This window comes from Lissotriton helveticus, chromosome 2_2 (assembly GCF_964261635.1).
Source record: "Lissotriton helveticus chromosome 2_2, aLisHel1.1, whole genome shotgun sequence".
In the NCBI taxonomy this organism is placed as follows: Eukaryota; Metazoa; Chordata; class Amphibia; order Caudata; family Salamandridae; genus Lissotriton; species Lissotriton helveticus.
In genome coordinates, this window is record NC_136060.1 from 111,999,955 (window position 1) to 112,022,893 (window position 22,939).

Sequence of the window (22,939 nt, forward strand, 5' to 3'; positions counted from 1 at the left end):
ATCCCATCCTGCCATCACCTAGTCTCCCTTTGTCTCACTGTCTGGGAGTAATACACAAAGACCAACTGACAGCTACACCTAGTCATGTGACCCAGTATACAGGTTGCAGGCACCAAATAACTGGAACAAGAAAATAAATGCCAACTTTCTAAAAGTACCAAATTTCAGAATTGCGACTTAAAATCCACCTTTAACATTAAAGAGGGTTTTAAATTACAGTTCTTTAGACTTCAAACTCGACATTCATACCTGTGGCAGAAAGCTCAAACTGCTGTCAACTTTAAACCATAATAAGTGGTGCACGGCTGAGCACAAGTGTGATATGGAGATGACGCATTGTGTATACTACAATACCTGCTCCCAATTGAAATCTATCACTTATTAAATGTAATATGTTAACCCGATGTTATCGTATCAGAGAGGTAGGCTTTGCAGTCGTGAACTACAAATTTAGGTGTTTTTTGCACTATGAGGGCATGTAAAAATTTAAAGTAAATGTCAATCTTTTTAAATACATTGCACTCTGCCTTATAGTCTGTATAGAGTCTGGTTTCTGGGGGTATGGGTGTCTTTGGATGGTTAGGCCAGTGATGTCACTAGTGGTGCCATATACATATGAGATGGACCTGGGAGGAATTCCCTAGCTATTCCCAGGTCCATTCAAAGATAGAACCAGTGGGCGGGGCAAAGAGAGGGGCTAATGGCAGACTATTACTACCTGAAATCCCTCCATAGCCTTACTAACTGGCTGAATCTATACAGGGAGCAGGAGGAGCAGGCTCTCTTCCCATCCTCTGTCCCACCACCTCCAACACCAATCCCTCCCTAGCCTTAATAACTGGCTGAACCAATACAGGGAGCAGGACGAGCAGGCTAACTCTTCCCACCATCTGACACAAAACCAACAGAAGCAAGGACCAAGGAGGTGAAGTTTGGAGGGTGTGGGATTAGGCTTATTTGTAGCCCCAGCCATTCTGATATCTGTTTCCTGATTAATTTCAAACATATTGTTTGTCTCAGAATGCTTCTCTATCCACGAGAAGCATGCAACAGAAAACATCTAACCAATGTATTCTCTTTTCTGGGCCACAGACACATGGGAACTCTGTCTCAAAATGATTCTATCTTCTTGTGAAGCACTGTGAGTGGAGGATGTTGCATGGCTGTGCCCCAGAAAAGAGACAGATGGTTTCTGGATTTTTCTTAGCTTTGGGTAAGGCCTAAGAAGAGATATGTTATTTTGAAAAGCGTTAAACATCTGATAGAAGTCAAGTTCCATTTTATAAGGGTCGGAAAGTCAGCACATCACTAAAAACCTTAGGATGTGTAGATGTGGAATATATATGGTTGTGGAATGCTTCCATACAAACTAGGGGTGATGCAGCAAGCAGTCACACTGTTTATTTATTTATTTATTTGCTTCTATAGCGCAGGACTCGACCCCCGAAGGGGTATCTCCGCGCTTTGCTCGCTATAGATGGCCGACAGTGCCTTTAGGACATGCAGGGGAGAGCTAAATCTCCCGAAAAAGGTGTGTTTTAAGAGCTTTCCTAAAGGAAAGAAGATTGGTGTTATGTCGTATGTCAATAGGGAGTTTGTTCCAAAGGGAGGGTCCTACATAAGAGAGTGCGCAGCCGCCTGCCTGGCTTTCTTAATAAGGGGTATTTTTAAAAGAAATTGACTGCTGGAGCGCAAAAGGCGTTCTGGTGCATAGATTTGGAATTTCTGAGTTAAGTAATAGGGGCCTGATCCAAAGAGACTCTTGTGTATAATATAACAAATCTTAAACTCAATTCTTTGGCGTACAGGCAGCCAGTGGAGCTCTTTCAAGAGGCGCCTATATGGTGTTCTCGAGGGGACATTGAGAACCAATCTGGCCGCGGTGTTTTGAGCCACCTGGAATGGGTTAAGTACATGTTCATTTGCAGAGATAAGCAGGCCATTACAGTAATCCAGCCGACTTATTACGAGTGCCTGGACTAAGGTCTTTCTATAGACGTCTGATAAGAGGGGAAAAACCCTTCTTAGGAGCCCCATTGTTCGAAAGCAAGATCCAAGAGCAAGACTGTGGGAACCCCAAACCCATTGTCTGGTACTGCCACACTCAAGAGACCCAGAAGAACACGATTGAGGTTCAAGCATTGACAAGTATGTGTTCCTGCCTGAGGGAGCTTAAAGGGAATTACTATTTTTTGATAAAAACAACAAACTACATTCTGAGAGCCAGTGAGGGAATAAGGAGGTCTGGCATGCATTGACCTAAATATTGTTTATGGGCATACAGAATTAGAATATCTCCATGTATACCTTCTATACAGTCCTTAGTTTGATATCTGTCATCAAACACAATAAACAGAGCCACAATAAGAGTTATTTGCTAATATTTATAATTATGTATGCATCCTGCATTCCTTAGGAAACTGGCACAAATTTGGAATTGCTGGACATCAGCATGCTAGAATGTATGTTTGCACGTTTGAAAAATGCAACAGGATATTATGAATATATGTTAAAAAATTAAAACGTCTATACATTTTTCACTATATCTTCAGACTACATTTAGATATTGATGCAGGATTTGCAACTCTACAACAGTACTGAATGTGCTTAAAAACAGTACTAAATGTACTTAAAAACATATGCGCCTATTTATGAGAGACTTGCGTCGCCTGAGTGTCACATTTTGTGACACCCCGGCAGTGTAAGCCCAACAATCAAATCTATAGGGCCACGCAAAGCCACTTAGCATGACTTTGCATGGCCTCAGAGATATGGAGTAAGACAAAGCAGCGCAAGTCACTGTGTTGCCTTACTATGCCCGAGGGAGGCGTTCAATGAGTGTTGCGATGCTGTACCAGATTTACTTCATCACGTAAACTTGTGGCTGTGCCAACACCTTATGCCTCCCCAGAGCAGGCATAACGAGGAGAAATATTTCTATTTCTCCTTGTTTTTTCCTCTTCATTCTGCAGCACACATGGAAAGAGGAAAATGCCTCTCTGGATTCTTTTCGTTCATGTAAGGTGCCGCTTCCTGGGCAAAATCAATCCTGCTTGCAACGCAGATACTCTTGCTCCATGATGAAAGGGTGCCTGCATTGGCGCTAGGCAGCAAATTGTGCTCCAGCACAGGAGGAAAGGACAGGAATGCACAGTATTTTATGAATAGAGTAATTTCCTGCCCTTTCACATTGGCATAGGGCAGCACCTCATGAAGCCTTGCGGCGCTGGTCTACACCAATTCCCCATAAATTAAGCCCATATTTAGTTTTTGTGGGTGGACAGAGAGACCGTAGAGGTACATGTGTTAAACAATCTAAAACAGGTTTTTGAAAATTAGATCTGGCACAAATTAAGAGCGATAATCAAAAAATGATAAAATGAATTTAACTATGAGGATAGTTCCTTTGTGAGGTAATCTAATGACATTATGAGATCATGAAAACCTAGGCTAGGAAACAGTGGAAAGACAGTTCCTCAAGGTTTTGCATAATGGCAAATTCTTATGATTGGACAGGAGGGAAATGCCTATGTGGATTATTTTCGTTGATGTAAGGTGCCGCTTCCTGGACAAAATCAATCCTGCTTGCAACGCAGATACCCTTGCTCTTAGACGAAAGGGTACCTGCATTGGCGCTAGGCAGCAAAGTGAGCTCAAGCACAGGGGGAAAGGACAGGAATGCGCAGTATTTTATAAATACAGTAATTTCCTGCCCTTTCACATTGGCATAGGGCAGCGCCTCAGGAATCCTTGCGGCACTGCCTTACACCAATTCCCCATAAATTAAGTACATATAGTTTTTGTGGGTGGACATAGAGACCGTAGAGGTACATGTGTAAAACAATCTAAAACGTGTTTTTTTAAAATAGATCTGTCACAGAGCTGCATAAATACCCGCCAGGAAAAGTAGTACATATATGATTAAGAGATGAAAAGTAAAAATAAAAGCACATTTGACAAATTAAGGGCGATAATCAAAAATGATCAAATAAATGTAACTATGAGGATAATTCCTTTGTAAGGTAATATAATGACTTTATGAGATCATGAACACCTAGGCTTGGAAACAGTGGAATGACAGTTTCTCAAGGTTTTGCATAATTACAGATTGTTATGATTGGACAGGAGGTCTGAAGTCAAAGAGTTCCTAATTCTACCTTTTGTCTCACCCATTGGATTTGGGAGAGGACCAACGCATTTTGAGAAGCAGATCTTACAGAATGAGAATGAATATAAATGTTGACCCAAATGCGAAGAAGTAAAAGTTCAGACTCCCACAAGGTCTTGTGACAAACTCATAGGCACTTTAAATTGTTGCTTTGACACAAAGAGAGCCTGGGGAATTTCCACAGATAACTGTGATATGTTTTTTGTAAGTAAGACCCAGCACCAAACGAGCAGTCATGTTCTGAATGTCCTGGTGCTGGTAAGAGAGATACTGAGGCATTCGTAAACAAATTAGATTGACATAATTCAGATGATGAGCACCTGGGAGAAAGTTGTCATTGGCACTTACTGGAGAATTAAGGAAAAATTTTGTGAAGGTCTGGAAGATCAAAAATCAGGAGGAAGTCAGTGTCGTCAACTGCAGCTTGAAAGAAAATGCAACCAGGTATGATCCTTCAAAAGTAAGGACCTCAATCTTGTTGTCTTTAGTTTCAAGTGTTTGACTTCCATCCAAGGGTCAAGGAGGGTGATAGGAGGAATTAATATAGGTACTACAAGTTAGATCAATTTTGTAACAAAAGAATTGCCCCAGCTCCTCTCACAGAACAAACAAAGGAATGATAATGTTTTTCAAGAAATTAATCTAAATGAAAAGGGTGGGCTATTTAGCAAAATCTACCATCTCAATGCTCTTGTTTCTTTGATTTCTCTCCTGTTATTTTCCAGAAGGCACTGGATTCTTACAGCAGTCAATTCTAGAAAAACATGATAGACTGCAGTATGTAACCAAACAAAACTGAAATACATGAGTGTTGTGTGATCTTTTTCTTAAACCACTAATGGGCAATTTGAAACATAAGCTGTAGGGTGTTAAATAAGGAAGCAGCGTTTGTGTATAGTCATATGAGCTTGATAACATACATTAAAATGCATTTACTTGGACATAAATTAACATTCTTTCTTATTTCAGGGATTGGCAGAAACAATGGGCGAGCACTGTGGCCTTCAGTTTAGCCTGGTAAGTGTCCCTGTTTTAAACTTTATGTACTTTACACTGTGCTTGTCAAATGTGTTTTCTTTTGAGACTTGGTTCAGAGAGTTTCGTTGTTTTCCCCTTTTCAATCTGGTGAACTCTTCTCCTCTGCCCATAATTATTTTCAAATGACCACTCCTGCCACAGTCCTTACCTATATTGATGACTCACCCCATGAGTTACTGTTTTTCTAAATTGTAGCCCCTCCTCCATCATAGGGTACAGTACAAGAGTGTAACGTCCCTCAGGAAGTCCTGTTTTTTGTGTTTCATTGCTGTGACAGGTCATAGGAACTCATGCTGGGTCAAGCCCTTATCAGAGGGTGTGGGTATGTATATTTTAATTTTGTGCTTTTGCCAGTTGATTTAGTTGCGCTCTTTGCTTTGTCGGAAAACTCAAATACCAACTTTTGCATTACAAAATATGGTAGTACCAGAAGCCACAATTTGTAGCCAGGTCTCTATGGGGCAGATGTATCAAGCATTTTTGCATTTGCAAACTGGCAGATTCGCAGAAATTGCTTTTCCAATGCAGCAAACCTAATATTGCGATTTGGTAACCTGTTACCAAATCGCAAAATGGGTTTGCGTTTTGGTATTAGGAAGAGGCGTGTTTAGTGCGTCCGTTCCTAATACCGAATCGCATCAGTATGTATGAATATTCTGTGACTGCATTTGCGGTCGCAAAAGCATTCGCATGTTACCACCTACTTCAAGTAATGGGAAACTGACAATTCTTATCCTGAGACCCACTGGCGGGGTTTACATTTAATTAAATTGTGCACTGATTTTCAACATAACCAACTGGAAGGTGAAAAAATAGATATATGGATAAAAACCACAAGTTCCAGTATGCCTCAAGAATCGGGACACCAGAGGCATATAAACTTGCAAAGTATGCAAGCTGGGATGGATTCAACTTGTTGTTTCAGTGTTCGCCCATGAAGAAGGAGAAAGAGGCTCAGAAACGCGTTGGCGAGATAAATTATCGGTAAGAATTGCCGGTTTCAAAAAATAAATGGTTTATGAAATCCTCTTCTGCGGGGTGTGTCCTTGCTGCAGGGCGACATATGGAAATATAAATACACGGCAGGTCGAGCCGTGGAGGATTGCACCACCCGAGCAATTATGGGGCCGCCGAGTCTTTGAACTTTCTGAAACTCAGTAAGCGGCGCAGAGGAGTAAAGAGATAGGAAACTGACAATTCTTATCCTGAGACCCACTGGAGAGGTTTAAAAACATTTAATTAAATTGTACACTGATTTTCAACATAACCTACTGGAAGGTAAAAAAATAGATGTATGGATAAAAACAACAAGTCCCAGTATGCCTCAAGAATCAGCACACCAGAGGCATATAAACTTGTAAAGTATGCAGGCTGGGATGTATTCAACTTGTTGTTTCAGTGTTCACCCATGAAGAAGGATCAAGAGGTTCAGAAACGTGTCAGTGAGAGAAATTATCGGGATGAATTGCCGGTTTCAAAAAATAAATGGTTTATGAAATCCTCTTCTGCAGGGTGTGCCCTTGCTGCAGGGCGACATATGGAAATATATATATATATGTATATATATATATATATATATATATATATATATATATATATATATATATTCACTGAAATAAACCATAGGTTTCAGACATGTTGTAGTTAGGAATTAGCATTTAAAAAGCCTTAGAAATTCACTGAAATAACCATATGTTTTAGGGGTGTTATAGTGAGCTGGACATTTCACTCGTACAAAACGATTGAAAATCCTCCGTTATAGTTAGTTGTACTAAGTAGTGATGTCATCAGTGATGTCACTGACCATGTCATGAATGATGTAATATGTGACATCATCAGCAGTGGATTGCGGGCCGCGAGTTATACTTAGTAAAACTAACTATAACGGAGGAATTTCAATGGTTTTGTACGAGTGAAATGTCCAGCTAACTCTAACACCCTTAAAACCGATGGTTTTTTCAGTGAATTTCCAAGGTTTTTTAAATGCTAATTCCTAACTATAACATGTCTGAAACCTATGGCTTTTTCAGTGAATTTCTAAGGTTTTTTAAATGCTAATTCCTAACTATAACAGGCCTCAAACCTATGGTTTTTTCAGTGAATTTTAAAGGTTTTTAAATGCTAATTCCTAACTATAACATGTCTGAAATCTATGGGTTTTTTCAGTGAATTTCAAAGGTTTTGTAAATGACAATTTTTTTATGTATTTATTGTTATTTTTATTATTTTTTTATACTGATTTTCTACATTTTTTTAAACAGTTTATTTTTAGATATTTTATTTTTTAAATTACATTATAATTACATTATAATTATACTACAAAATATACTTTCTCAGAATGAATAACTTTAGTTTGAATACTTTGCAAATAGGCAATATACTTTTAAGTACAGTAGTTACAGTTGTTGCAATGGGCAACTCAATTTCAAACACAATGCAACATTGAGGTCAATATGAATTTCTAGTTAAATGCAATTAATTACTTTTTGGATTACTTTTCTAACCACAGGACTGAATCCTAAATTCAGTCCTGAGACACCACCTGTAAACAGTTGAGTAAAAGTGTTTTGGTTACAGTAGTGATTTTTAAGTTTTTTTTTGTATTTTAAAAGATGACAGAAACGTTTTCACATAGAATCACAAATGTTATCCTATGGGAGGAAATTCACTTATCAGGTAAGTAGCGTTAACGTTACTTTTTCTTACTCAGTGGTGGATCCTGGTTCCAGCACGGGTGCATCTCCTGTAAACAGTCAAAAGAATGCGTTTAAGTCAAACAGGCAATTTTTAAGGAGTATTTTTAGTTAGTGAAAATAGACACAAAAACTTTTCTAGTGAAAACCACACAATGGATTCCTATGGAAGGAAGTACAAGTTACTGGTAAGTACGGTTAGAATTACTTTTCAGGATCAGTGCTGGACTCAAAGAAGCAGCACTGAGGTCACTCCTGATAACAGGTGAGTAAATTGGATTTCGTAGTTCTGCTAATTTTATAGGAATTTTTTAAAGTTCACAAACTCCACACAGAATTTCCAAGTGAAACCAGTCAATGTTCGCCTATGGAAGGAAATTCAAGTAACTGGTAAGTATGGTTAGAATTTTTTTCATGATCAGTACTGGGCTCAAAGATGCAGCACTGATGTCTCTCCTGATAACAGGTCAGTAAATCAGAATTCATAGTTCGGCTGATTTTAGATTAATATTTGTACGTTTCAAAAATCAACACTTAGAAACTTTTCTGCTGAAAACCACACAATGGATTCCTATGAAAGGAAATACAAGTTACCAATTTTCTTAAGCCCCGGGAGGTGGTGGTCACCAGAGTTGGGGGGCCCTGAGAGCCCCCCACCCATTTGTTTGAAGCCCCACGGGGTGGCGGTCTCAGGGGCTGTGGGGGCCCCGTGAGCTCCCCTGCATACCTTAAAATCGAGCCCTGGGGTTGGCGGTCCCAGGGGCTGGGGAGCCTCTGAGCCCCTCAGCTCACATTTTAAAGCCCCCGGGGGGAGGCGTCCCCGGGGCTGGGGGGCCTGAGAGCCCCCCCACCAATTTTGAAGAAGCCCCGCGGGTGGCGGTCCCTGGGGCTGTGGGGGGGCCCCATGAGCCCCCCGCATATTTTAACTTAGAACCCCGGGCGGTGGTGGTCCCTGGGGTAGTGTGGGGGGATTGGGACCCCCCCACACATTTTCTTTTAATAATACCCCAGGGATTTGGCCCCCCTTGGGGCAAATTAAAATGCAGAGACCGCGTTTTTTGGTTTTTTTATCGCTAGGATACACAGATCCTAAACGCATCCTGCAATTTTTTGTTTGGTTTCTTGTGCCTCGGTTCTACTGAGGCACAAGATGGCTGCCAACACTTCCTGGTTTGGAGTGTTGACAGCCAATTAAAATACAGCTCGTGCACGGCAGGGTGCGCATAGGCTTCGCGGACCCTCCGAGCCCATAGATATATATGTACTTTTAACCGTCATTTTCTCAGAAACTACTGTACGGATTTACACCAAATAAGCAAAAGGCACATGTCTGAACCAAGGACTACCTCTTTGCCAAATATGGTGTTATTTCGTTCAGCAGTTCAGACTGTAGCTGCGGCTAAAGTTCCCATGGGAAATTGCATGGGGAAAACGCGTTACGGAACCCCCCTTTTTTTCGGCCCATGCTTGATGAATCATCGTGAAACTTTCAGGAAAGGAGCGTACCAGACCTGGCCAAAAGTTTGGGAAATGCACGCAGATTCATCAAGCGGCGCCAAAGTTATTCCAAATAGAATGTTGCGGATTTCATATGGATAATAGGTCCTAACTATAACTATAACTACCTACTGGCGACCGCCAGTAGGTAAAATATATATATATATATATATATATATATATATATATATATATATATATATATATATATATATATATATATATAAAGCCATTTGCTTCATGTGGCAGGAAACAGCACTATGCTTTTTATGGATTTCTCACAATGACATCGAAATATGCCTGACTTTGACAATATGCGATGCTAATTCAGCGAACATTGATATCGTGTCAGAGACTGTGTTTGAATGTACATATGGTGCATTGTGGGTAGTGTGGTTTTCATCTCCGACCACATGACCATTTGGATGGAATCATACTCACCTGTTATCAAGGCGCTGGAGCGCTGAAACATGTTAGGTTTTAAAAGGTTGATATAACTGCCACGTGATGCTGACTCAATAAAGTGTCGGTTTGAAGCGAACACGTAGTTGTGGGCTCTCCTTTTCTTTGGTGTCTTACTATCAGGATTTCCGTTCCTGATTTCTTGAGAGCCCGCCCTGCAGTGTCGGAGGTCCCCGGCAAAGCGGAAACTCTTGTTTGGAACTTAAAATTGAGGGGGCATGACACGCTCTCCTGCAAGAACATGTCATTAAGGATTGCCCTGCCAGTGTGTTTAGCAGAAGAGAAAGGGAGTGAAGGAGGTTTTGCTTCCTTCGTGCAGACTTCGTGGTCTCCCTTCAAACAGCTATTTGCTTCATGTGGCAGGAAACAGCACTATGCTTTTTATGGATTTCTCACAATGACATTGAAATATGCCTGACTTTGACAATATGCGATGCTAATTCAGCGAACATTGATATCGTGTCAGAGACTGTGTTTGAATGTACATATGGTGCATTGTGGGTAGTGTGGTTTTCATCTCCGACCACATGACCATTTGGATGGAATCATACTCACCTGTGATCAAGGCGCTGGAGCGCTGAAACATGTTAGGTTTTAAAAGGTTGATATAACTGCCACTTGATGCTGACTCAATAAAGTGTCGGTTTGAAGCGAACACGTAGCTGTGGGCTCTCCTTTTCTTTGAGATATATATATATATATATATATATATATATTGATATATATATATATATATAGATATATAGATAGATAGAGATTTTTAAAAAGGGAGGAGGGCTGAGTGGCTCACCGCCTGGGCCATTTTTGGCCTTGGGACCCCATCCCTCGGGCCAGGCCTTTTTTTTCTTTTCTTTTTTCTTTAAGTGAAGTTACCCTTCCAGGCCCATTTTCGGCCCCGTAACCCCATCCCCCGGACCAGCCTCTTAGTTGGGGACCACAGGGAGTCTAAACGACCCCACGGTTCCTGCTGGCTCCCAGTCTTCTGCAGGAGCCGGCATTGCTTTTACATATATGGAGCTGCTGACATGCAGCTCCCTGTGTGTAAAAGCAAAGTGCTCCACTTTGAGCAAGCAAGACCAAATTATTCATGCTTGCTCAAGGCGGAGCATGCTGTTTGCTATGGCATGGCGGGAGCAATGCTCCCTCCATGTCGTAGCAAACTGCAGTGTTCTGGGGTAGGCACCTGGGACATTGCTTGAGCTGGTCCCGGAGGGTGGCAGTCCCCAGGGCCATCTAGGGCTCCAGGAGGGGGGCCGCATGGTCTCCCTCTCATGTTTGAATTAGCCCCAGGAAAGAGGTGGCCCCTGGGTTTGGGGTCCGCAACGCACCCACTTCAGAAATGTATTTGTGCCCTAGGAAGATGGCGATCCTCAGGGCAGCAGGGGAGTTGCATTAGTTAATACAACAGTGTGCCCAGGGGAGGTAGGCTGTCCCCAGGGCAGGAAGGGTCCGCGAGGGCCCCATACTATTGACATTAGCCCCGAGGAGGTGGCAGTCCGCAGGGCAGGGGGGTCCATGAGGCCCCCTAATTGTTTTAATTAGCCCTGGGAAGGTGCAGTCCCCGGGGCAGGGCTGTCCATGTGCCCCCCCACATAATAGGATATAGCCCCGGGGAGGTGGCAGTACCTGGGGCTGCAGTGGGTCCAGTGTGCCCACCTGCATTCATAATGAAATTAGTCCCGGGGTGATGAGGGTCCCAGGAGCTTTGTGTCAGGATTGCACTCCGCAGGATCCACATGCAGCAACAATGCTCCACCTCCGGACCTTCCGAACACCCTGAAGGTATCTCACAGGGTGTTCAGACAATACAGTGAGGGAAAAACCCCAAAAGGGGAAAAAACCCAAAAGAAAAGGGAAGAGGGAAGGGACAGCAGGGGAAAAGAAGCTGCAAGAAAAAACATACAATGGTTAATATGATTCTTAACCCTGCTCTCATTACATTCTCACTAGATAAAGGGCACTATGTATCACCTGTAGGAAGCCTTGTACCTTAACCTTCATACAGCTGTTTTCTTCTGACTCCCTCCTGTCCTGCACAACACAAGAAACCTTATTACCATATGTGATAAACTCTATCTGCCTAAAACACAGGTTCTCACTAAAAACCTACCCCGTAGCCAGAAAGCTGAGAGCTCTGAAGAATTAGTCCAAAACGCAATGTATACAAAGTGATACAATCCAAGAACGTGAAGTCACATGAAGTGCAACAAGCACTGTACTTTAGAATGAAAGAGAATCCTTAGTCACTGCCAGCAGAATCCTCCACTGCTATGAAACGTACTAATGTGCCCAACACCGTACCAGAGGTAACAATGTTAAACCAAAAACGGCATGGTGTAGTTCCTTCACTACTGCCATCCGCTTTGGCATTTATATTCCACAAGGTAATGTACATGCAACGTCATGTCTTCATGACGGTAATGCAGAGGACCTCTCCCCCCTGCATTCCGCCACTGGAACGTGAAAACAAACTCCCCCAAATGTGCACACCTCTGAGTCACTCTTCCCGAGCGTATTAACCAAACTCCTTACCAGTCCTCATAGCCGCGAGGCACTGTTGAGCTCGAGCAGACTTGCTCCGAGCCAATTGCAGTTATATAAACAAACGCGCTAGCCAGCGCGTGATCACAATACCAGATGCTTTCATCCATGGGATGAACGGAGTCCGAGTTCAAACTCCCACAGTTTTAACAGGATCCAGGAACCTCGGGAACCAGACGCTCCCGTAACCACAGTAGAATCACAAGCCCGGATCACCCGGTTCCGCCCTGCAATATCCTGCGGTACCGCTAAGGATCATGGGACGTGTAGTTCGAGCCCTATGAATCATGGGGATTGAAGTTCAGGTAGGCGCACACTGCTCTAAACCCTGACAGTACGCCCTCCTCCCAAGCGCCTCCTTGGACCGGGCTTGGCAGGAAACCTCGAGTGGAAGGAACTGACCGCCCTAGGAGCATGAACGTCATGCCAGGGCTCCCAAGAGTCATCCTCGGTCCCATATCCCTTCCACGAGACCAGATACGAAAGCACCCCCCTACGTAGTTTAGAGTCACGAATAGACCCCACCTTGTACTCCAGATTCCCATTGCAATCAACAGGGGGAGGCGCCTTTCTGCGAGATGTGAGGGCTCTCTTCAACAAGTGCACATGAAACACCGGATGAATTCTCAACGTGTTGGGCAACTTCAATTTGTACGCTACAGGGTTTATTCGTCTCACGATGGGATAGGGTCCAATGAAACGCGGATGGAAAACACTCCTCAACTTGAAACGAATGTACCTTGTTGAGAGCCACACCTTGTCCCCTACCTTGAACTAAGGACCCGGATCCCGGTGTTTATCCTCCCATTGTTTGTACACCTCTTTTGCCTTTAGCAGATGTTTTTGTACCCCTTTATGCACCTTCCTTAAGGTCTGAGCACGTTCCCTCACAGAGGGCTAATTATTCAAATCAGTGGGGATATTGATTGGCAAAGTGTTAGCATCATAGTCAAAATTAGCCTTGAAAGGCGACATGCCTGTTGAACTGTGCCATGAATTGTTGTACGCCAACTCAGCCATCCATAACAATTCCACCCAAGATTCATGTGCTTCCTTGGAGTAGCAGCGCAAATACTTCTTTAGAGTCTGGTTTAGACGTTCAGTCTGTCCATCTGTTTGGGGATGGAAGCTGGTAGAGAGCGCTGACTCAATACCCAACGCCTTGCACCACATTCTCCAAAAACGAGCGATGAACTGAGGTCCCCTATCGGACACTATTACTCTAGGGATGCCATGTAATCTTATGACCTGAGAGGCCAGCAACTGAGCGGGTTGACCAGCCGTGGGGAGATTTATGCAAGGTATAAAATGTCCCATTTTCGTTAAGTTGTCCACTACCACCAAAACAGCCGTTATTCCCTGATCCAAAAGTAAGCCTGTGATAAAATCTAGACTTCTGTTCTGCCATGGGCGATCAGGTGTGGGCATAGGCATCAACAGACCTTTCCTTTTGGTAGATTCCCCTTTAGCTCTGGCACAAGTCACACACCTCCCTACCCATCGGGTAGCGTCCCTGACCAAGGACTCCCACCAAAAATGTCTTCTAAGCAGGCTCACAGTCTTGGTAACCCCTGGGTGTCCTGCCGACGGAGCGTCATGACACCAACAAAAGGCTTTCTTTCGTATCTCATCGGTAGGTAAAAACAAACACTCCCCCTGAAACGGCAAACCCTGTCTCACCTTCCGGCCCGGCTTGGTAGCAGCCCAACGGACCCAAAACCCCGAAGACCTAGAGCCCTTGATTTCGTCCAAAAATCTCTCCGCTCTAATCACACATACCACCTTAGCAGAAGGGATGATGGATTGCTGTTCTTCCTTATGCTGTTCTACAGGTATCTCTTGCCTGGACAATGCATCTTCCTTCCTGTTCTCTACGCCGGGTCTAAAGGTTACCACAAAGTTGTATTCGGAAAAGAAAAGCATCCAACGCATTTGCCTTTGCGTCAGATGTCTCGCTGAGGTCATATATTGGAGATTACGGTGATCGGTATATACCGTCACCGCCTGACAAGCCCCCCAGAGATAAGGCCTCCATTCCTGAAAGGCCCTCTTTATTACCAAAAGTTCTTTCTCTGCTATAGTATAATTGACCTCAGCCGAGCTCAACTTCTTTGACAGGTAAGCAACAGGATGGAGCTGACCATTGTGTGGATCTCTCTGGGAAAGGATTGCCCCTGTGGCTTCATCCGAAGCATCTGCCTCGACTATGAAGGGATGTTCTAAAACAGGGTGTGCCAACACCGGTGTTGTGGTGAAAGCTCTTTTCAGAGTCTGGAAAGCCTCCTCAGCCTCCCTTGTCCATACAAAAGGCGTTCCCTTTCTTAACAACCTGGTAATGGGGACAGCTGTCTGAGAGAAGTGTAGAATGAACCGACGATAGTAATTGGCGAACCCCAAAAAACTCTGCACCTCCCTCACGTTCTTAGGGGCTGGCCAATCCTGGACCGCCTGTACCTTCCTCCCAGACATCTACAATCCGCGTGGGCTCAATCAATCAATCAATCAATCAAAGACATTTGTAGAGCGCACTACTTACCCGGAGGGTCTGAAGGCGCTTGGGGGGGGGGGGGGCGCTGCTACTGCTCGAACAGCCAGGTCTTGAGCTTCTTCCTGAAGGAGAGGTGGTCTTGGGTCAGGCGCAGGTCGGTCGGGAGGGAGTTCCAGGTCTTGGCGGCCAGGTAGGAGAAGGACCTTCCTCCTGTTGTCGCTCTTCGGATGCGGGGGACGGCGGCGAGGGCGTGGTTGGTCGATCGGAGGTGGCGTTTGGGGGCGTAGAAGTTGAGGCGGTTGTTGAGGTAGCTCGGGCCTTGGTCGTGTAGGGCTTTGTGTGCGTGGGTGAGGAGACGGAAGGTGATTCTCTTGTTGACGGGGAGCCAGTGCAGGTCTCTTAGATGTCCTGAGATGTGGCTGCGTCGGGGGATGTCGAGGATCAGTCAGGCTGAGGCGTTCTGGATCCGCTGGAGTCTCTTCTGGAGCTTGGCGGTGGTTCCGGCGTAGAGGGCGTTGCCGTAGTCCAGTCGGCTGGTGACGAGGGCCTGGGTGACCGTCTTCCTGGTCTCGGTGGGGATCCACCGGAAGATCTTCCGTAGCATGCGCAGGATGTTAAAGCAGGATGCGGAGACGGCGTTGACTTGTCTGGTCATGGAGAGGGAGGAGTCCAGGATGAAGCCCAGGTTGCGTGCGTGGTCTGTCGGTTTGGGTGCGGTGCCCAGGGCGGGGGGCCACCAGGAGTCGTCCCAGGCGGAGGGCGAGGAGCCCAGGATGAGGACTTCCGTCTTGTCTGAGTTCAGTTTCAGGCGGCTGGTCGTCATCCACTCGGCTACTTCTTTCATCCCTTCGTGCAGGTTGGCTCTGGCGGCGGCGGGGTCGTTGGTCAGGGAGAGGATCAGCTGGGTGTCGTCGGCGTAGGAGATGATGTTGAGGTTGTGTTGGCGTGCGATGGCCGCGAGGGGGCTCATGTAGACGTTGAAGAGGGTGGGGCTCAGCGAGGATCCTTGAGGGACGCCGCAGATGACTTCGGTGGCCTCTGACTTGTACGGTGGTAGACGGACTCTCTGTGTTCTTCCGTCGAGGAAGGAGATGATCCATTCCAGTGCCTTCTCCTGGATTCCGACGTTGCTGAGGCGCTGCACTAGGGTGCGGTGGCAGACGGTGTCGAATGCCGCGGAGAGGTCTAGGAGGATGAGGGCCGCTGTTTCTCCGTTGTCCATCAGGGTTCGGATGTCATCGGTGGCGGCGATGAGGACGGTCTCGGTGCTGTGGTTGGCACGGAAGCCAGACTGTGAGGGGTCGAGGGATCCATTCGTCTCGAGGAAGGCGGCCAGCTGTTTGTTGACGGTCTTCTCGATGACTTTGGCTGGAAACGGGAGGAGCGAGATGGGGCAGTAATTCTTGAGTTCGGTGGGGTCCGCTGTAGGTTTCTTGAGTAGGGCGCTGAGTTCGGCGTGCTTCCAGCTCTCCGGGAAGGTGGCGGTGTCGAAGGATGTGTTGATGATGTCCTGCAGGTGGGGTGCGATGACAGCGTCGGCCTTGTTGAAGACGTGATGAGGGCAGGGGTCGGATGGGGATCCGGAGTGGATGGAGTTCATCATGCGCACGGTGTCTTCGGTGCAGATCGGAGTCCAGGCGCGGAGGGTGGTGGTGGGGGGCGGTGGTTCGGTCGTGGCGTGCGTCGGTTGAGTGCTGAAGCTGTTGTGTATGTCTGGGCTGAGATTCACACCCAAAAACTCCACCTCCTGTACACCAAACTCACATTTGCTCAGTTTCACATATAGGCAATGCTTTCTTAGTTTGTCCAGAACCTTACACACCTGAGCCGTATGACATGAGACATCCTGAGAATAAATCAAAATGTCATCTATGTACATCACCACAAAACGATCCACATACTCTTTCAAAACGTCATTTATGAAAAATTGAAACGCTGCAGGAGCATTAGAAAGCCCAAAGGGCATAACCAGATATTCGTAAAGACCATATCGTCTCTTGAACGCCGTTTTCCACTCGTCCCCCTCTCTTACCCTGACCAGGTGATAAGCCCCACGTAAGTCTAAACGGGTATAGATCTTAGCCTCTCTCACCTGGTCGAGCAAGACTGAGATGAGGGGAAGAGGGTAACGGTTATGTATGGTATTCTTGTTCAAGACGCGATAGACCACACACGCTCTCAGGTCCCCATTGGCCTTCGCTGTAAAAAACAGAGGGGAGGCAGCTGGAGAGTGGGAGGGCCGGATGAATCCCAAACAATGGTCTATGTATTCCTTCAAATGGGTGGTTTCAGGCACAGACAATGCGTATACTCTGCATGTTGGTATCGTGGCCCCTTCCACCAAATCTATGCGGCAGTCATACTCCCTGTGGGGAGGTAAGGTTTCCGCTTTAGTCTCACTGAAAACATCCCTATAAGACACATATTCAACGGGTAGTTGAACATCCGTTTCCACAGCGGTTGCTGCCAAAAATGGGGTAGCTGACACTGCAACATGAGCTGGAGCACATGGCACTAAGTGATCCTGGCAATTCTCGAGTACAAAATGGAATGTTTTCGTCTGCCAGTCCACCACAGGATTGTGTTTACGTAACCACGGCATGCCCAAAATGACCTCATACTGAGGCGCAGCGATAATGTTCAGAGTCAAGTTCTCAGAATGCACAAATCCCTGCAATACCAGAGACAACCCCAACTCACTAGTTCTTTCAGTTATTTGACCCGATGTTAAAGGTTGCCCAGCTGGAGCACATGGCACTAAGTGATCCTGGCAATTCTCGAGTACAAAATGGAATGTTTTCGTCTGCCAGTCCACCACAGGATTGTGTTTACGTAACCACGGCATGCCCAAAATGACCTCATACTGAGGTGCAACGATAATGTTCAGAGTCAAGTTCTCAGAATGCACAAATCCCTGCAATACCAGACCAGATGTCCAAAATGACCTCATACTGAGGCGCAGCGATAATGTTCAGAGTCAAGTTCTCAGAATGCACAAATCCCTGCAATACCAGAGACAACCCCAACTCACTAGTTCTTTCAGTTATTTAACCCGATGTTAAAGGTTGCCCAGCTGGAGCACATGGCACTAAGTGATCCTGGCAATTCTCGAGTACAAAATGGAATGTTTTCATCTGCCAGTCCACCACAGGATTGTGTTTACGTAACCACGGCATGCCCAAAATGACCTCATACTGAGGCGCAGCGATAATGTTCAGAGTCAAGTTCTCAGAATGCACAAATCCCTGCAATACCAGAGACAACCCCAACTCACTAGTTCTTTCAGTTATTTGACCCGATGTTAAAGGTTGCCCATCAACCGCTAAAACTTCTTCGAGATTCTCCCTAGGAACACGAGGCAAGGCCAGACGTGTTACCAGACCGCCGTCTATGAAATTGCCTGTTGCTCCGGAATCCAACATCACCATAACCTGATGTTGCTCTAGTTCGCATTCAAGTGTCATGACAACCACAAGATGCGATTCTGTTTTGTCTTTTCCGAAAGAGGACAGAGAGGTGAGTTTCCATTCATGTTTTCCTTCATTCCGAGGTTTATTGTCCTCCTTCTGTTCTATGTCCTGCACCGTCTTAGATACAGCCACCTTTTTAAATCTGTTGACATTACCCGAAGTCTTGGGTTTGGAGGGGCATTCCCAAACATAATGCCCCTTCTTCCCACAGTACATGCATAAGCCCTGTACTCTTCTTACTTCCCTCTCTTCTCTTGACAAAGGTGCCCTGAGTGCTCCTATTTCCATAGGTTCAGGAGTGGTCTCTGATCCCCCCATTACCTTACGAGGGATCCTTTCACTACTATATGTTCCTCTTTCCCATCTTCTTCTATTGCTCCCTCGTTCAGACAAGCGGCTATCCAATCTTAACACCAGATTCACCATATCAACATAGGAAGTAGGCTGAGGATCAACCTGTGCCACCACATCCTTTAAGTCGTCTTTTAACCCCTGATAAAAAAGGGACATTCTTTTCTCCTCTGGCCATTCCGCTTCAGCCACTAGCCTGTTAAAAGCAGTCAGGTAAGTAACTAGTTCTCCCCTACCCTGCCTCAATTCCAAGAGCTCTCGGTCAGCACTAAATGACGTAGCCCTTCGGTCAAAAACCCTCTCGAATTCTGCTTTAAACGCTGTCCAATCCGACAAGATAGCATCATCGCGTTTTACTAAAGGCACCGCCCAATCAGCCGCATCCCCAACTAAATATGAGATAGCAAAGGCCACCCTTGAATGATTAGTAGGGAATGAAGATGGCTTACAGGAAAAATGCATGAGAACTTGAGTCAGAAACACATGCACCTTGCGGGGATCACCTGAGAACCTTTCTGGAGTAGCCAGAGGAATGGGTGGAGGCACAGTAACCTGTACAGTAGAGGATGGGGCGGAAGCGTTAAAAGGATTACCACTCAAATGGTCCACCTTTTCCCTCAAAGCAGCGGTCTCAGCCTTAGAGGAGGCCAACTCCTGCTGTACCAATACCAAAGCATGCAACACATCCTCCATGGACGCCATTATCCCTACACACGGACCGGGCAGAGCGAAATTCTTGGGCTCGTGATTCTGTCAGGATTGCACTCCTCAGGATCCGCATGCAGCAACAATGCTCCACCTCCGGACCTTCCGAACACCCTGAATGTATCTCACAGGGTGTTCAGACGATACGGTGAGGGAAAAACCCCAAAAGGGGAAAAACCCCAAAAGAAAAGGGAAGAGGGAAGGGACAGCAGGGGAAAAGAAGCTGCAAGAAAAAACACACAATGGTTAATATGATTCTTAACCCTGCTCTCATTACATTCTCACTAGATAAAGGGCACTATGTATCACCTGTAGGAAGCCTTGTGCCTTAACCTTCATACAGCTGTTTTCTTCTGACGCCCTCCTGTGCTGCACAACACAAGAAACCTTATTAACATATGTGATAAACTCTATCTGCCTAAAACACAGGTTCTCACTAAAAACCTACCCCGTAGCCTGAAAGCTGAGAGCTCTGAAGAATTAGTCCAAAACGCAATGTATACAAAGTGATACAATCCAAGAACGTAAAGTCACATGAAGTGCAACAAGCACTGTACTTTAGAATGAAAGAGAATCCTTAGTCACTGCCAGCAGAATCCTCCACTGCCATGAAACGTACTAATGTGCCCACCACCATACCAGAGGTAACAATGTTAAACCAAACACGGCATGGTGTAGTTCCTTCACTACTGCCATCCGCTTTGGTATTTATATTCCACAAGGTAATGTACATGCAACGTCATGTCTTCATGACGGTAATGCCGAGGACCTCTCCCCCCTGCATTCCGCCACTGGAACGTGAAAACAAACTCCCCCACATGTGCACACCTCTGAGTCACTCTTCCCGAGCGTACTAACCAAACTCCTTACCAGTCCTCACAGCCGCGAGGCACTGTTGAGCTCGAGCAGACTTGCTCCGAGCCAATTGCAGTTATATAAACAAACGCGCTAGCCAGCGCGTGATCACAATACCAGATGCTTTCTTCCATGGGATGAACGGAGTCCGAGTTCAAACTCCCACAGTTCTAACAGGATCCAGGAACCTCGGGAACCAGACGCTCCCGCAACCACAGTAGAATCACGAGCCCCGATCACCCGGTTCCGCCCTGCAATATCCTGCGGTACCGCTAAGGATCATGGGACTTGTAGTTCGAGCCCTATGCATCATGGGGATTGAAGTTCAGGTAGGCGCACACTGCTCTAAACCCTGACACTTTGATAAGCCCAATGAGGGGGCCCTTTGTGCCCCCTCCTATAATTAGCATATGCCTTCGGGACCTAGCCCACCTGGGGATTATTTGAAAGTTAGTGCCGGAACACGCGCATGCTTCTTTTTTTAATTTTGCTGCGCATTCGTGGATCTGTGGCAACATTTAAAAAAATGCTTTTTACCCCCCACAATATCTGGGGGTTAAGGCTATTCCTACCCTGTCCCCATTTTCTTCTTTATTTTTTGCTTTTTTCTGGGACTTGGCTTCAAGCCAAGTCCAAAGATGGCTGCCAACACTTCCTGGTTGACGTGTTGGCAGCCATTAAAATTTTAGTAAGATTTGTGAGTCTACTGCAAGGGCTCACATCCACAGATTTCTATATTTTTTAAAGATAGATATCTGAAAAACCCCTGATGGGATTTACATCAAATCACAAAAAGCACGCTTTCTGGACAAACATCTTTCTGCCATATTTAGTGTTATTAAGTACAGCAGTTGGGCTGTAGTCTCCATTGACTTAACATAGGGGAAAACACATTTTGAAAAACCCTTTTTTCTCCGCCCCCGCTTGACTGGTCACCCCGAAACTTTAAACACCGCAGCTGAGCCAAAAAGGAGTAATTTTGTAAGAATTTTGTGGAGATTCGTCAAGCAATGGCAAAGTTATTGGCAAAACTAAAAATGCTTTACCCATGAAAACTTTTGTCTGAACTAGAACTACCTACTGGTGACCGCCATTAGGTAATATATGTATATCTATATATCTATATCCATATATTACCTACTGGCGGTCGCCAGTAGGTATATATAGTTAGGATTTTTTCTCTATGGGTTTTTTGAAAATTCTATGTCTAATAACTTTGGCGTTTGTGGACGGAATTGGCTGAAATTTTCAGGAAAATGGCACATTTTGTTTCTGAGCAGCCCTTGAAAATTTGGGGGGGGTTCGTCCAGTGGGGGCCGAGAAAAAAGGGGGGTCCCAAAACGTGTTTTTAACATTGAGTTTTCCATAGGGCGGTTGGCCTCACTTTTAGCCCGAACGGCTGAATGGATTTGCACGAAACTTGGCAAAATTGTAGGGACTGGTAGCCCGATGTGCCTTTTGTAGGTCTCAATATATGTGCTCCAGTGGATTTTGAGAAATTAACGTTTAAAAAAAGATATATATCTGTAACAGCGGACCGGTTAGCGCTCTGGTTCGCGGACTTTTCGCGCAACGGAGCTTTGTGAAGCGAAGCTGATTGGTTCTCCGGCGTCTGTCAACATTCCAAACAGTCCGTAGCGGCCGCCATCTTGTCTCTCGGTAGGATCGAGAGACAAGAGGAGGTCAAAACAAAGGGGGAAATAACTATAAGGGGGCATAGTAGATCCTTGCTGACCCCCTAGGTTTGATGTGGAGGTTTTAAAAGGGCCCCGCGGGGCAAAAAAAAATAATAAAAATAATAATTGAACGGCTGAATGGATTTGCACGAAACTTGGCAAAATATTAGGGACTGGTAGCCCGATGTGCCTTTGCTAGGTTTCAATATATGTGCTCCAGTGGATTTTGAGAAATTAACGTTCAAAAAAAGATATATATCTGTAACAGCGCTCCGCTTCGCGTAACGGAGGTTTGCGAAGCTGATTGGTCATTCTGTCACTGGGCTATAGTTGGGCTACATCTGGCTGATATTTGGGCTACATTTGTTTTTTTGTGTGTCTGGCGGCCATCTTTGGGCTACATTGGGCTACATTGGGCTTCATTGGGCTACATTCGGCTAATTAGCAAATAGCTCATCGCAAACTAGGAATGGTAAAGAATCGCTATTTATTCCTTAAAGTTCGCTATTTAGGAAATGCAAATAACTTTGATGATACATATGGCGGTTCATCTCTAACAAGATAAGAAGCATAGGGATAGATTTATGATGACTGGCGCATCACCAGGGATGTGTTAGTCATTCTGTGCCGCTGTTCCGTCACCTATGGTGTGCTGCATTTACAATGCGGCGCATCATGGGGCAAAAACAGCACAGATGCGTGATGTATCTGTGCCGTAAAGGTGGCGCATTGCTGGAGTTGTATCGCAAGTGTGATGAAGCTCCAGCAAGGGTCGGGGGTGCCCCTGTCGCAGGGTTTCTGTTCTCACACAGAACTGTGGACAGAGGATTGGAACCTCGGCGAATTAGGGTGTCCCAAAACTCACGTTAGTAATCAAAAACTATTTAGCAAGCTAGGTACAGTGTCACATTGGATATAACAAACTCTCAATGTTTAGACAATCCAGAATATGAACTTATAGTACCTCAGGATACGTGGAACTCATGAACAGTCGG

The 22,939-nt window shown here is 45.3% G+C and overlaps 1 protein-coding gene across 1 annotated transcript in view; it reads left to right on the forward strand.

The window, feature by feature from the left end:
• LOC144821751 (uncharacterized) overlaps positions 1-22,939 on the forward strand; it is a 1,041,341-nt gene that overhangs the window by 982,999 nt on the left and 35,403 nt on the right. The window contains exon 16 of the mRNA XM_078678951.1: positions 5,138-5,185. Within this exon, the coding sequence (XP_078535077.1) occupies positions 5,138-5,185 (48 nt within the window). The remainder of the gene's footprint in view (positions 1-5,137; positions 5,186-22,939) is intronic.